This window comes from Ixodes scapularis, unplaced genomic scaffold (assembly GCF_016920785.2).
Source record: "Ixodes scapularis isolate PalLabHiFi unplaced genomic scaffold, ASM1692078v2 PGA_scaffold3__209_contigs__length_174095766, whole genome shotgun sequence".
NCBI lineage: Eukaryota > Metazoa > Arthropoda > Arachnida > Ixodida > Ixodidae > Ixodes > Ixodes scapularis.
In genome coordinates, this window is record NW_024609868.1 from 169,243,383 (window position 1) to 169,259,551 (window position 16,169).

Sequence of the window (16,169 nt, forward strand, 5' to 3'; positions counted from 1 at the left end):
ACCTCCGGAACACCGAGCATCATTTGTCGCACCATGCTGAAAACAGCGGTTCTCTCCGCTTCTTTCAGGGCCCGCAACTGGCGGAAGGGGGGCCATAACAGTGTGGCAACGTAGTGTATCTCTTCAAGCTGCAGCTTAGCTTCCAGGAACTGTGCCGCACGTTTCTTGAGCTGGAAAATAGTCCTTGTGTCTGCAGCCACTGGGGTCAGATGTCCTTTGAGCTTCCGCTGGTATAGCAATACCAGGGGCAGCGTTGGTTGCTTGTCTTGCTCAAGCTTCTCGCTGGCCTCCTTGAATGGCTCCAAAAAGTTGACGACGTCCTTTAGAGCTGCTTTGTTAAGATCCTCCATCAAGGTATTGCCCCTGCTGTCAAGAAGAGATTCAATGTCTTCATACTGTGTGACCAGAGACTTTATCATAGCCACCTTGGAATTCCATCTGGTGCTTACCTCTTGACACACACCATGGGGCAGCTGATTGCACAGTCCGCTTTGCTTTAGAAATGTGACAATGGCTTTTACCTTCTTCAGGCTCTTCTGCGATTCAGGCGGCTGCTCGGCGAGGTACTCATCGTCGAAAGTATGCCGGAGAACAGTATTCAATATATGGGCAGTGCAGCTCATTCTGGTGTAAGGACGAAGTGCGTTAATAATGTTCGCACCTTGGTCCGTCACAAATACTACATTTTCCAAGATGGCCTCCTGGTAGCCCAACTTCGCGCACCTACGCACAAGCTCTTTCCTTATGTTATCTCCAGTTTTCTTCTCGGGAGGAAAATCACATGTAAATAGGACCAAGCTGACTAGTTCCCACTCGTCGTTCACGTAGTGAGCAGTGGCAGTTATGTACGCCACTTTCTTGTAGTCGTCAGTCCACATGTCCACAGTGAAAGCGCAACGGCCCTCCTCTATAGCTTGCCGAACCGCTGGTTTTATCGCTTCTCGGATTTCTTCAGCGACTTCAGCTACCTTGCGAGATAGTGTCGTGGGGTGTGGAAGAACATCTTTTGCGGCTATGATTCCGTGCCGCGCCCCAATAGAAATTAGCTCATCGGCTAACTTCAAAAACCCTTCGTCACATACGACGTCAAATGGCCTCATATCCTTGGCGCACCAACGAACGCAGGCCGTCGTCACATTCTGCTTGACGCTTGCAGTTATACTAGGTTTCTTCTCGCTGAAGAAGGACGTTATAGGAGTGCATTCGGCCGGCACCTTGCATTTGTGGCGATTCAAGTGAGATGTTCCTGTTTTCCCACCATCGTAGCTGAGAAAGCCTTTGCAGTCTTTGCACTGCACGTACCCTGCCGGCGACAAAGTATTGGCGTCAACAAGTTGAAGAAATGTTTTCCAGACTTCACTCTTCTGGGCCACCCTCGGGATGAGTTTGAGTTTTCCGGAAGCAAGGTCGGTTTTTAGGCGTACAGATTCTACAGAGCTCATTTCAGCAAAGGGCAAAAAATAAACGGTAGCTAGGACGTGAAATAGCACTAATGTAGCTCTACACCATGTAGCTTCGTGGGCAAAGTATATCTCTTGTGCAACCCACCTGCAGTTTGATCCACTGAATGTGAAGTCTCATTCCGGCAAAAATGAAATGCAGTCTCGATTAAGCAAAGCGTGAACAATCCGCATACAGAACTAGGCAAGATACAAATCTGACAAAACGCGCACGGGCAATGCTGGCAACGTAGCAAAAGTCCCAAACAAAAGGAAACAAATTCTCAAAAGTAAAGCTTCTACCTAAGTAGCCATGCAGTGTCATATAATATTCACCGGTGCTTAGTGGCAGTCCGTTAACCACGACGCAAAGTTGCGGCAACTCTCGAAGGTAAGTTCTTCCGGAGAAGCAGGCGTCCAAGTGTCCCGATCGACCTTCAACGCGACGACAGCGGCAGCAAAAGCATGCTCCCGGGAATCGCACGGCAGTCAGACTGAAGACGCGACAGTCTACATTCCCTTGAAAATACAACCTCCAACACTAACTAACCGGAGCGCGACGCGGTTTTCTATACCGAGCGCAGCGGCGTCTGTCTGTACTTTCCGCCTGCAAAGCGGTAAAGAACAACAAAATAGACACCTCCCGCACGGGCGAAGCCGCGGCCGCTCATCGATGCTTCTCTCCTCCCCCGCCACTGTCTGCTCAGGGCGCCAGACGCCAAGGCGCCAAAGGCCAGGGCATGGCTACAGTAGCTCAGGAGTCAGGAGCTCTCTCGTTGTGCTCGTTACTTCCCGATCTTTATGTTCTAGTAGGTTCTATCCTAGTTAAAAGGGTTGGCTCTCGCCTCGTTGCTCGCTCGGGATAAACGCGCGTCAATCGTGGCTTCGCGGGTGCGTTCGTTTCCGCGCCGCTTTTTGATACATCTTGTATTTTCCGAGCGAGTCATGTGGCCGCTCACAGTTACGTGCAGATAAAGGGATAAAAAAATTTAAGACGCTCTGCCAACTGTACGCTAAGCGGGATGAAACTTTGAACGGCTGCGTGCTCGCCTTACCGCCTGCCCATGTTCCTGGGATCGCCCAGCGCGGAATTCAACGGACGCCGTCGGCATCACTGACACGTACAGCGGGCCCGAGCCCGAACTAGGCCCGAGCAGGTGCTGACCCGAGCCCGGCCCGGGCCCGCCGTCAAAAGCCCGGGCCCGGCCCGAGCCCGCCAGAAAACCGCCTTACCCGGCCCGGCCCGTCCCGCGGGCCGGGTCGGGCCCGGGCTTTCGGGTAGGCCCGAGCCCGTGCAGTGTTCTAAACTGGGGTCTTGGCAGTTGAGCCAAGCCCGGGCTAGGTTTCCTTCAAAGGCCCCCAGGTTAGGCAATGCACCACCCCAGCCCGCGCTCCGCACAAACAGGTGTCCTGCGTTGGCTCGCTCAGGACGATTCGGTCGGTCGCTTTGCTTTACCTCTCCTTTCTTCTGACGTTCTTCTACATCCCTGTTTTCAACCTGTCATCTTTCTGATGTAACAGAATTCTTCGAAAGCGAAGAGGAATTATATAGCCCATAGGTGTTGAAAACCACCAAGGTGTGACATGACGGCACCAAATACTTTACTATAAAAATATCTCATCCCATGACGATCCAATGGCCTTGGCACTAAGAGGCTTCGTTTGGTTGGAACGACTGGATGTGCAGCAGCCTGAGGGTCTTTAATTTTGAATAGACCAGACATGTACAAATTACTCAAAAAAGGTAGTTAAGTTAAGTTACTGAGTATCGACGCCAAAAGTAATTGGAGTAGAGTAGAAATTACGCATTTGTAATAGTAATTGAGTAAACTACTAACTACTGTAAAAAGTAGCAAGTAACTTTGAGGTTACTTTCGAAGTTACTTTTTTATATTTTTGTGGTAGCAAAATGAACAGCAGTTTTGATCTATGAAAAACCCTGCGAGCCTAAAATAAATGCAGTCTATTTATGACTTGCGTTTTTGCTAAAATAGTTTATTCGCTCGCAGAAGTAATTGACTTTCAAATTTCTTGATAGGAGAGTTTTCCCCTTTTCCTTCTAAAGACGTCCCCAGATAAGCTAATTAGACGTTCCACCGACGGGCTGGATGGAACGGCAGCGTTTAATTTGAGAAACAGGCTGTGCAGGGTCGGGTAAGCGAGTGTCGTCATCTTAGGTGTCCATGACTAAACACAGGAAGTTTGCCTCGGGTAGAGGGTCTTTTATAACAAACTTTCCTCCTTTTTTCTTTTTTCTTCGTCAAGTTGAGATTGTTATGACTGGCCCCTCTTTATTCCAACGTCGTTCTGAGAGTACGCTGAGCGAGTGCACCAGACCGTCAAGGGTTCAAGTCTCGCGCCACGACTATGAGATCATCCGGACGACTGCGCGTCTCGTTGTAGTGCTAGTGCTACGCTACTGAAAAAAAAAATTGTTTTGATTTAACAGAAGATGAAAAGCAGTATACTTCGCCGCTGACGCCGGGTCCAACAAAATGATCTCCCAAGGGCGACTCGCAATCCTCGCCGGCGACTACAATATTCTGATGCGCCTGACACGACTGACAAGTAAATCGTTTTTAACAAAGACGAGGTCTCCCAGGCATGGCTGGTCGGAAGGACGCGGAAGATTACGTGAACAAGCATCGTCGCTCGTATACAGTTGCAGCTAGGGTGCCTACATGTTTCCGCTCCGCTTTAGGGTGGCGCCAACTTCTTGTTACCCTTTCCCAGATCCTCTCCCACCGCCATTTTGACCCACTTCTTATATGGCTAAACGTACACAACGTTGAGTTTTCGTAGTTTCGACACACCGGTAACACTGTGAGGCCACTTCTGTTTCCGTTCATAAGAGGAGTCGGACGAGTCGGAGGCTCAGCGGGATGGCGGTCGTCGTGGCTGTCGCTCTCCTTATTCGGGTGTTTTATACCTTGAAGTTGCGAGCAGGAAGTATGCGTTGCGTTTATCGAAACGCGATTCCCCTCGACGAAATGGAACGCAACAGACCGGCGTCGCACGCCGAAACCTCGCCGTCGGAACGAGAGCGGTTGGCGCTCCCTAGCCCTAACGAGGATTAGCGGAGTAGCGCGAGCGCACGACTGGCGAGTGTGACAAAATGGTCGACGAAACAGCGGAGGCTGCCATGGTAACGAGGTAGGCAACACTGGTTTGTCGGCAACAGGTATCACAAACGTTGTCGCCACCCTAAACAGCGGAGCGGCGGAAACATGTAGGCACCCTAGTTGCAGCTGGAAGCGGGAACGTGCTCCCATGAACGGATTATCCGTGCCAGGGTTTGTGCGCGGGGGAGTCCGGCTTTGCAAAGGCGTATGCGCTGACGACTAGGCGACCATAGGAACAGGCGCCCAGCTGCGAGGTCAATCCAGTGGCGCCTCCCGTGGAACCTACCGCTTGAGTCAGAATTCACTAAAAACAGACAACATGAAAGCAACAACTCTCGGAGTGTCCCCGTCTTTCACGGTTGCAGCTGGAAACGCGGCGCCTGCGTGCATTACCGGATTAGGTCAATACCCGACCAAGGCTTGTTAAGCATCTCTTCCTGCGTTCGTGCGTGCCGGTGTTATATTTTGGCTGCTCGTCGCCACCTTGGCCTAAGGACGCCTTCCCGAACAAGGGGGCCCCTTGTTCGGGAATGCCACTTTATCTGCCGGCGTCTTATTCATTTCTGCGCACAAACTTTCGTGATTGGCAAAATTAGCACTATATAATTTCGAAATTAGTTACTAATTTAAGTAGAAGTTACCTGAAAAAAGTAGTTAAATTAAACTACTAATTACCCAAATCAAGTTGTAATTGAAAGTTACCAAGTTACTCGAAAAAGTAGTTAAACTACAGTAGTTTGAGTAGAGTAGTTGACCTACGTCCAAGTCTAGAATAGACCAATCTCGCCAGCCAGTTTCGTCAAGCCGCCGCTGCCACAATGTAACAAAGGAACTTTAGTCTTTCTGCATGTGGGAGAACGCCGCTGGAGCTTTGCACGTGACGAGACGACACGAGCCGTCTCATGCACTGCCTCCTGCCTCCTGTGAACTAAAGTTATGGCGGCATCACGCATGCGTGGAACGCTTAGTGAGATCTGTCTATTGGGACGATTAATGGCAACAATACATGACTGTTGCCATCTATGGTTACAGACATCTGGAGCACTAGTCGAGACAACTGTCTCGCAAACCCGGTATCTCGGTGTGCCCACGGCAGCCCACTCCCTTGGTGCGGCATGACTGCTTTACAGCGTGGACGGTGCGATCCCCATGCATTCTCTTGGATCCGTGGTGTCTACACCGCTAGGAAAGCAACATTTGGCACTGTGGGTGCGCTGGCGTAAATGAATGAAGACAAATTTATTTTTCCTGGTAAAGTATTTGGTGACACTGTCAACTGGCATGCTTGCAGCCAGGCTAGCAATGGCCGTGGTAAGGTGACTAGCATCCCAAATGTCCCAAGATGTCTCTGTCATATTTCAATGACTGCGGTGGATATGCTCGTAAGAATGGGACGTTTACAACAAAAATATAGCAATTCATCCAAGACAGATATTAAACATATTTTTAATGAATCTGTATATGCTTGTAGTTTAATTTAATTATCACTGCAAGGTCAGATGGGTAATTGACAACAAAATTTGATTGGTTTATTTTTTTCTGGTTTTGTAATTTACGGTTCCAGGTGCATCAGGAAAAGACATAGGCACAATTGCATGTTATCCCTCCAAAAGTTGGGGTCTATACAGCGTGAACTAATTGTATCTTTGGATGGTGATCATACCAGCAATAGCACGTTGCTATTTCAGCGGTGCTGCTCGTAAACTCAAGAGACGGGAATGGCAGCTATTGCGACTTCAAGATGTAACGAGATTTCAGCTGCTGGCCAGGCGGTGGAATGAATCCTCAATCTTTTTGGCTTGCTTGTTGGTTTAGATCGAGAAACTTCCAAAATTGTGTTTGCCTTGCAATGTCAAAATGTTCAAAAAGATTTTTCGTCTGAAGCCAGCCTAAAACATCTCTGTTTGCTACGATGTTACAGGTTTGTCACCCTCTTTTTTTCGTTTTTTTTATAGTGATTTCGGATTGCTGTGGGCAACACCGGAGCTCACCGTCGAGCACGGCACCTCTTGTGGCAAGCACCAGCAAAAAGATGCGAAACAAGGTTAGCAGACAAGGCCCATCATGTAATCGATGCCACCAGCCCGACAACCCACAAGACCACGTATTGTATGTAATAAATCAGTTCTCGTCGTTAACTTGTCTCGACCACGACATGCCGGTAGCGGTGGGATCCAGTGTCTCCCATGAGAAGATCAAAGGCTATATAAAAATGATAGGAGACGAGTGAACATTGCAGTATGCGCTTCTGCTATTTGCATTGCAACAACTGACAGCTTGTTAGCTATCCTTGAATAGACCCTTTTCAAAAGTGTGCACCAGCTGTACTATGCTCACCCTGCCGGACCAATCAGCCGCCTCCCTCTTATCACCCAGTGATGGAATTGCTGCGATTTTTGTTCCAAATTGCGTCAAAGTGTTTATTCTGCTACACTTGCTACATTTGAGCAAAATGTGAGGAATTTGCATCAACATTGCACAAGAACTTAAGTTCAATTATATAATACTGAAAATATAACAGCTGCTGGCCTCGCTACCGGGACGAATCGCTAGTGTAGGCTCGTGGCGGGTTTTCAGGACTTTCGATAATCGCCTCAAATAACACACTATTCGATTTGATTTTGCACCAAGCACTGAAAGTACTCGGAAGTTTCGCAACAGTTCTCGGGCTCGTAATCTCTTCAGGGTAGCCAAACTCGTGGACACAACATCCTTCGCTTTTTGACGTAGCGGGGGGAGTGGCCAAAAGAACGCCACAAAGGTTCCTCCTCCCTGCGCGCGCTCAACTTCGCAACTTTTGACGAAAAATCCCCCGCGATCCCTAGGCGGTGCACGAGAGCACGAGACAGCGCGGGGAGGCGAGCGTTCACAATGCTCGCTGTACGTTGTCTTTGAGCTCTCTAGCGCCGAAAATCCCGTCATGCCTCGCGCAGACGAGGAGCGAGAGCAGACGACGATAGTTCGCAATGGGAAGGAGCTGAGCTAGTTGGTTGTTTATACTTAGATTGTGGAAACCAGCTGAACTTACAGAAAAGGATGAGGAGAGAAAGGTGAAAAGGCATCCACCAGCGATCGGATGCCTTTTCTCCTTTCTCTCCTCACCCTTTTCTGTAAGTTCAGCTGGTTTCCACAATCTAAGACGATAGTTCATCTGCTACGATGCGGCATTCGCACAGCGAAACTGAAAGAAAAAGTTGGTTTTCTGCTCGAAATCGCGTCCCGCGGGCCACAAACTCAAAAGCGTGCTTGAATTGCAAGCGTCTGATATTTCACGAAAGGGGGAATCGACGACCATTGCTTTATTTGCGAAATTTGAGTCGCTTTGTTGCCGTACAGACGATGAAACCTACCAGTGTGTAATGAAAGGCCCAGGACAAACACAGAGACCGCGAGATCTTGCATCATCTGTGTGCGGGTGAAAAGTGGAACGTTTTTTGAAAAAGCTCCCGCAGCAGAAACCTGTGACGCATTCACTCAGCGTCCAGGAGGGCTAAACATGGAGACGTTGCCCGAGGCTCAAGCAAAGTCATATTTGAACGGCAGTTATCTTGCCCCGTCGTATTTTGTTTGAGAAAGCTCTCGTTCTCAATGCCCTCACCAGGGAAATAAAAAGTTTTACGAAAGGTATTGCTAGATGTTTCAAAGAGCTAGATTTAAGCCGTATCCTTTTGGGTGGTTCACTCATAATACTATGCTTAAAACGAAGCAAGGTCTTGCGTGTACAGTGCCATCAATTTTCTCAAGTGTATGCTATTTTGTAGTCAGATGGTTTCGGAACATTACGCCGTCTGTAGATATCTTTGACAGCCGAGTTCCTTAATTGGAAGTCATTGCAAATATAAGTTACACGTTGCAGCAACCAACGTTAATAAATAAACGATGGTAGCGACTGGCGCTCTCGCATTCCCACCCATGACGTCGAACAAAAAGGCGCTAGTTTCGGTTCGAGGTCGGTACTTTCCTACAACATCTATGGCGACAGCATCAGTCTGCACTCGGTGCATTCGGCAAGTTTGTTCGTGGCTTATTCTCCATGCAGTACTTCTCTGGCGCAATGCATTAGAACTCTCACAGTGCAAGTCTGGATCGCGGATCGGGAGCCCGTCACTGGCCTCACCGGCGACCATTGCTTGACGGCAGGCAATAAGCCGCGTCCTGTCTAGTTCTCCCTTCGTTTTCGTCCTTGTTGTTTTGGCGTATTACACCATGAGGCAATACACGCAAGTCTAAGGGAGAAACACGCAAAAATAGGAAGCTTGTACGTGGTGCTCGAGGGCGAGTAGTTTATGACGTGCTGCGATGATTATATCGGGTGCTTGGAGATCAAACGAATTGATGTTCGTCGCACGTTCGAACATCAATTTATAAAAAAAGAAAGAGCCGCAGCATTAAAGACTGCCGACGTCGTTTTTTTCGGTTGCTAAATAAATGGCACGTTCAGCGACTGAACGGCACGCTCCGAGTTTCAGCTTGTCACGGAAGCCCTCACAGCAGTTCTAAGAAAAAGCTTTCACCATGACGTACTATGTACACGCGGTTAAAACGATACGAATGTTCCCAGTAAAGGCCTTCTAACTTATCGTTCGCTGAGCTCTGATGACTCCGAGATCACGGATGACTCCACAATAACTCTCGGTAGCTCTTGTTTTATTAAACACATAACAGTTAACGCCCAACAAAGTCGCCCTCGACCCTCAACCACACAACATTTATTTAAACGAGATTGGTATTCTAACGCGTTTAATATTCTTGCGCACAATATTAACTGTTATTTCCGGAAACACGATAGAAGTTTCATGATTGAGAACAACGTACTAACGTAATAAAATTGAGTTTTCCCGTTTCCCCTATAGCATACATTAAATCGTGTCAAGCGATGACTGCCGGGTGTGCCGCTCGACCCCAGGAATGCAGGCCTCTATCCGCGATCTAGCTATTGAGGGATCGGTGGTGCCAGTGCTATTAGACATAAATCGTTTATTTGCATCGGTACACCTATACCTGCCGGATGTCAGGACGAGTCGCAAAACCGTACATCCGGCCAATATTGAAGCCGGTTTTCGGCCGAAATTGCCTCGACACTCGCCAAGAAGCAACGTGCTGTTTCGGCGACTTGTTTGTGTAATTCATTTGTTCAGTCATTCTATTGGGTCCCGGGCCACTGTGTACACTCCAAAGAAGGAATGTACAGTCTCCGGCAATACGAAAGACTCACTGGGAGCGCGTGACCGAGGCGGTGGCTGGCGGGGGCGCTGCGAGCGCTCCGGGCAATTCCATTCTGCTTCGAGGGAAGGACGCTCACCCGGGGCTCAGCACAATCTGATAAGCGCGTTTCGCTTTAGCTGAGCCCGGGTGGGCGTCCTTTCCTCGAAGCAGAATGGAATTGCCCGGAGCGCTCGCAGCGCCCCCGCCAGCCACCGCCACGGCCACGCGCTCCCAGTGGGTCTTTCCTATCCGGGCCACTGTGTACACTCCAAAGAAGGAATGTACAGTCTCCGGCAATACGAAAGACTCACTGGGAGCGCGTGACCGAGGCGGTGGCTGGCGGGGGCGCCCATGACAAAGTGCTCTATGAGGGGGAGGGGGGGGCCCCAGCAAAATGGAAGATTTCGGGGGGGGGGGGGGGGGGGGGCAGGCCTTATGCACCCTTCCGGCTACATGACTGAGGAGAAGGGGTGTTGTAGTTTTACATCTTTATAAAAAGGTGTCGTGCATTATCGCACGTTTTAAGAAACCTGTTTAAAAATCACACATTTTTCAAGGTGTGAAGTTTACATTTTTTTACCAGGTCTATTGATAAACTTATTAGGGTGTTAGTTATGGGACACCGCGCTTACATGTATAAAGGTGTGAAATGTTTAATATGTGTATATACTTCTAACGGAAGAAAATCTATTTCATGTGACTACATCGCGAGCCGGTGAAACGACCCGTCGATGACACGTCGTTCGATGAACTGATTTGCCCGCCAATGAGTGACGAGCGCCATTAGAATTTCGGGGAAATAATTCTGCCGGCTGCCTGGAGACTCCACCCCGCCCAAGAATTACCACGGTTCTTGTTTGTTTTCCAACATTCTGGATTTTGTACCAGCTTATTAGTAGCTCTTCGGATATTACAAAAAAAAAAAAAAACGATATCGCTACCCTGCCTAGAAAGCTACCGGTCCCGAAGAACCGGAGCGCGCAGAGAACTTGTGGTTCCACGGTCATGGTAGACGCGCTTGTCCGCCGCCTCGAAGTCCGGGCGCCGAAAGAAGCTCGTCGCAGAGTCAACGCACAACGGCTTTCGATAGCCGGCACTGTCGCGAAAAGTCGTCGGCGGCAAGTTGAAAGGCGTCCCCGGTGGTTTCGGTAGCGACGCCGACGGTGGCGGAAGATAAGCTCGGCCGCAGCGTACGATACCGCCATTTTGACAAAGTTTAACTTCGCCTCGATCCGAAGCGAAGATCTCGAGCTCAAACCACGGCTCTCGCAAAGTTCGGAAATGTCACTTTGAAGTCAGCGACAATTTCGACAAATAAGGTTTCTAATCACTTTTTCTTTTTTACGAAAACTTTGGAGGAATTTGGAGTGCCAGCAGGTCGCCTAGGGACAATCTGCAAAGATGTAGGAACAAAGGGGCGCTACGTCATCGGCGAAGCAGTTCAATCAGCGGGCTCCTCGCTCCCCTCACGCGCTGCACGCGCGCCTCGATAAACTTTGCTGCATCTGCCTCTCTCAAAACATTATGCGTTCGAATGATTGACACCTCGCTCGGCGCGACGTCAGCATCGCGAAAGTCCAATTAGCGCGTTCCGCAATCTTCGGGCACAAAGTATGTTTGACGAGGTTAGCGACCCTGGAATGGTGTTATCTGACAGCTCTGTACCGCCTAAGTTCATTTATCGTATTTTCCGGACTAGAGTACGCACCGGGTGTATAGTACACCGGGGGCGAATTTGCGGTCAAAATAAAAGTTTTTCCTCAGATAATCCGCACGCGGTGCATAGTCGACAGGAATATCTTTTCATACAAAGCACACTTGACAGATGTCCGCTTTCTTAGCTCACTAAGAAGCTCGTATTATACACAAATCATCATTAACATACTCGTTCATTCACGAAACCCGTCTCGTCTCGGCATAATCAATGATATTTGAAAAACAAAAACATTGTATAGTCCGCACGCGTAGATAGTTCACACTGCCTAGAATTTCAACTTTTAAACATGTAGAGTTCGCGCCACACTTGGGAAGTAATCCGTTACAAGTAATGGATGACTTGTAATCTGTTACTTTTCAAGTAATTTTGTAATTCCCACGTTACCCTTTAGTGAACTAATTTGTAATGTAATTTTGTTACAAAATATTGGTAACGGATTACTTTAATTACTCGTTACATTTAAAAAAAAAATATGAGAATAATACAGAAACTGGAGCAATACGAGCAGAACGTTCAGGATCCTAAAGAGAGCAAGTTCAACAAAATAAGAAACATCAGGAAGGGGAGCATAGCCGAGAAGAAAGAAAGATTTTTGGTATGACCGGTCACTAGAACCACTAGAAAAACGGCATGCGCAAATACACAAAAGACAAAGATCAAGTAAGACAACGCCCAGTAGGCTCTCCGTCGCCTTCCATCGTGTTTTCCTTCTTCTCCTGGGTAGGAGAAAGCTCTATTTGCTTGTTTTTGCCTCTTACTCCGTTTCCCCTTTCCAACTTCTTTGACGTCCCCCACCACCTGCACAGATATCAAACGCTGGTCCGTACCCCTCGATTCGCGGGCTCAGAACTCGCGCAACAGACGATGTAGCCTCGCGCGAGGGGGACGAATTCTCTTTGTCTTTGGTGTGCGCTACTGTATTATATATAGCACGCTCTTGAGGCACGGCTGTAAAGCGCCCGGCGCGAGGCTATGAGCAACGTCTTCGAGGGTACGGACGATACTTTTGGTTTACCTGTCTGGGCATGGTGGTCGAGCCCTCTCCTCACTTTACAGTCAACTGTCAACATAAGAGGAGCGGGGGGGGGGGGTGCCTTAGGCCATCTAAGGAGTGCTGACAGGTAGAGAGAGACGACGTGTAAAAGTAGTGTGATCCTGTATCTCTTTATGAGACCGATGGCCGCCACTTCTCTCGCTCTCCATGCCCTCCCCTCCCCTGGCCTCCACGAATACTGGTGTAGGGACTGGACACACCGACAAGCGAGTCCAGTCTCGGCACTGGAAAAGAGAAAAAGACGCGCGCGCTAGCTCACGCGCTCACGCGCTCAATAGGAGCAGTTCCTGACGAGACACGTTTGAAATAGAACGTTGTTTTGGAACGTCCGTCTCCTGCCTGTTTCTTTCACCACAGTTGGTGACCCGGACGTGATCGCCAACTAGAACGGCTGAAAAGCAGCAAGGAGAGCCTTCGGACCCGCCGCCAGCCACTGTTGCAGCAGCCGCAGTCCGCTTTCCACCATATTGGGACCGCAATCCGCGAGTTTGGTTCCTGCAAGCGGAATCACTATTCCACCTCGCTGGGGTCACCACACAAGGTCGGAAGTACCACCACGTCGTCTCGGCTCTTTCACCAGCTGCCGCCGACGAAGTCTACGACGTACTGGCAAATTCCTCTCCAGCAACACCGTATGACCAACTGAAGAATGCTCTGCTCCAGCGCACCGAGAATTCGAAACGCTCCCGCGTGCAGCAGCTTCTCTCGGCGGAAGAGCTCGGGGACCGGCGGCCAAGCCAATTGCTGCGACGCATGACCCAGCTTCTTGGAGAGCGCGCTAACAATCTGGACGACGTATTCCTCCGCCAGCTGTTTTTGCAAAGGCTGCCTTCCAATGTTGAGATGGTTTTGGCAACAGCAACAACGTTGGACCTCAACGGACTTGCCGCGTTGGCCGACGCCGTGATGGAGGTGACCACTCCATCGGTCGCCAGTGTTACCGTGGCTCCACAGCAACCAACAACCCGGGACTCTGGATCGGCCGCCAACAGCCAGCCTCCCCAGGCCAACATCGAGCAAATTTGCCAACGTTTGGAGGAGATCGTCGTCGCAGCTACACAAGGCCGCGCCCCCCACCCTCGTGAAACACGTCGCAGACGTTCGACGTCTCGTCGGGCACGTGGCGAATCGACATCTCGTCGGACACGCGGCGTAAACACGCGATCACCGAGCCCTTCCGGGGTCTGCTACTACCACCGTCGCTTCGGTGCCAACGCCCGGCATTGCTTCCGCCCCTGCCCATGGCAGGACACAGGCCGGCCGACCTCTAGAGGCGACGAGTGGTCAGGGCCTCGACAAAAGTCGCCTATCTACGTGTGTCGATAGGCGACTTTTGTCTACGTGTGTAGATAGTCTATCTACGTGTGTAGATAGCCACCAAGAACCGGTACCACGTCGACACCGGAGCCGAGATCAGCACAGTTCCAGCAACGCGTGCCGACCGTTCCTTGACACCGATCTATTTTCTGCGCGCAGTGAACGACATCGCAATCCCAGTCTACCGAGAACGGTCGATCACCCTTAACCTCGGCCTCCGGCGGGTTTTCCGGTGGATCTTCCTGGTGGCCGACGTCAGTCAAGGAATTCCCGGCACGGACTTCCTCAACCACTACAAACTCGTCGTGGATGTTAGAAGCAGGCGACTGATAGACTCCACCACGCGACTTTTCATCCATGGTATCCCAACGGACGACAATGCTGTCTACACCTCTGCCTGCATGATCCCGGAAGACGCGGTCAAGACTTCGCTGAGTAAGTTTCCGAGCCTTACTCAGTCACCTGATTGGACCAAACTCGTCTCGCATGACGCACAACACCACTTCGTGACGACAGGACCACCTGTTTACTGCCGTCCGCGCTGTCTAGCCCCAGAGAAACTCCGCCATGCTTTGAACACATGTTGGACCTTGGCATCATCCGACCCTCGTCTAGCAGCTGGGCGTCTCCATTACACATGGTGTCGAAGAAAAATGGAGACTGGCGGCCGTGTGGCGATTATCGTGCCCTAAATATGAACACTGTACCGGACAGGTACCCTCTACCTAACATCCAGGATTTTACGGTGAACCTACAAGGCTCAAAGATCTTCTCGAAAATTGATCTGACGCGGGCCTACCACCGAATTCCCGTGGCCGAAGAGGACATCCCGAAAACAGCGATCACGACACCGTTTGGACTTTTTGAATTTCTCAGCATGCCCTTTGGCCTCAGAAATGCGGCTCAGTCATTCCAACGCTTCATCGACGCTGTCACACGAGGGTTATCTTTTGTCTTCGCGTACGTAGACAATTTGCTCATAGCCAGCAAGTCACCGGAAGACCACATTTGGTGACCACACAACCCACTTAGACCTCCTTTTCGAACGACTGCGCAGCCACGGCATTCTCATCAACGCTGCGAAAAGTGTGTTTGGAGATCCGGAATTGGAATTTCTTGGTCATCGGCTTGACTCCTCGGGAATTCATCCATTGCCATCAAAGGTACACGCCATCAAAGATTTCCCGAGGCCGACTTCGATCATTAAATTTCGCCAGTTTCTCGGTTTGGTAAATTTTTACCGACGTTTCGTTCCAAACTGCGCCAAGCTGTTCGAACATCTTGAGGTCCTCCTAACGAAACAAGAACGAAAAACGTCATCCCTTCCTTGAAACGAAGATGCGGAACGCGCTTTCGGCGAGGTAGAGAACTCACTTGCAGAAGCAACAATGCTAGTACATCCTAAGCATGATGCCCCAACATCGCTGATGACTGACGCATTTGCCACAGCCGTAGGAGCGGTGCTACAACAAAAAGTCGACGGAGAGTGGCGGCCGATTGGTTTATTTTCTAAGAAGCTGAAGCCAGCGCAAACGCGCTACACCGTTTTCAGACGTGAGCTATTGGCTGCCTACTTGGCTGTACGACAGTTTCGACATTTCGTCGAGGGACGGCCATTTACCATATGGACCGACCACAAGCCCTTAACTTACGCCATCAGCAATTCGCCTTCTTGGCCGAATTCACAACGGACATTCGGCACGTTAAAGGAGTTGACAACGTCCCCGCTGATGTCCTCAGCCGGATTGACGCCTTGAACAGCCCAGCCTGTTCTGCTGTAGACTTGGAGTTGCTGGCCCGTTTACACACCACCGACGAAGAATTGCGTGCCCTGCGCAGTTCATCCACATCACTGAAACTGCGGGATGTAAGCTTTCCAGAAGGCACCACCGTGGTCTGCGACCTCTCAACGGGAACGCCTAGGCCTTTTGTAGCACGTGAACTGCGACGACAGCTTTTCGAAGCGATTCACTGCTTGTCGCACCCGGGTATACGAGTATCCCAGAAGCTCCTGTGCGACCGCTACGTTTGGCCCCGGATAAAATCCGACGTTCGTGAATGGGTGCGATCCTGCATCGCATGCCAGTGCGCGAAAGTACAGCGGCATCCGGTACTACCAAGTCAACAATTCCTACAGCCTGACAGCCGTTTCAACAAGATACATCTGGACCTAGTAGGACGCCTACCGATTTCTCAGGGACAGCGCTACATCCTAACGTGTGTCGACAAATTCGCACGATGGCCAGAGGCAACTCCACTGCCCGATATCACCGCCGCTATCGTCGCTGAGGCGTTTATCGTTACGTGGGTATCCC

General features: G+C 50.1%; 1 protein-coding gene across 1 annotated transcript; it reads left to right on the forward strand.

The window, feature by feature from the left end:
- The first annotated feature begins 1,678 nt into the window (after positions 1–1,678).
- On the forward strand, positions 1,679–13,808 carry LOC121047398. Its single transcript, XM_042292969.1, has 3 exons — positions 1,679–1,689; positions 12,924–13,618; positions 13,786–13,808. Exons 1-3 carry the CDS (start codon positions 1,679–1,681, stop codon positions 13,806–13,808), a joined length of 729 nt encoding a protein of 242 aa, XP_042148903.1.
- Positions 13,809–16,169: the final 2,361 nt, after the last annotated feature.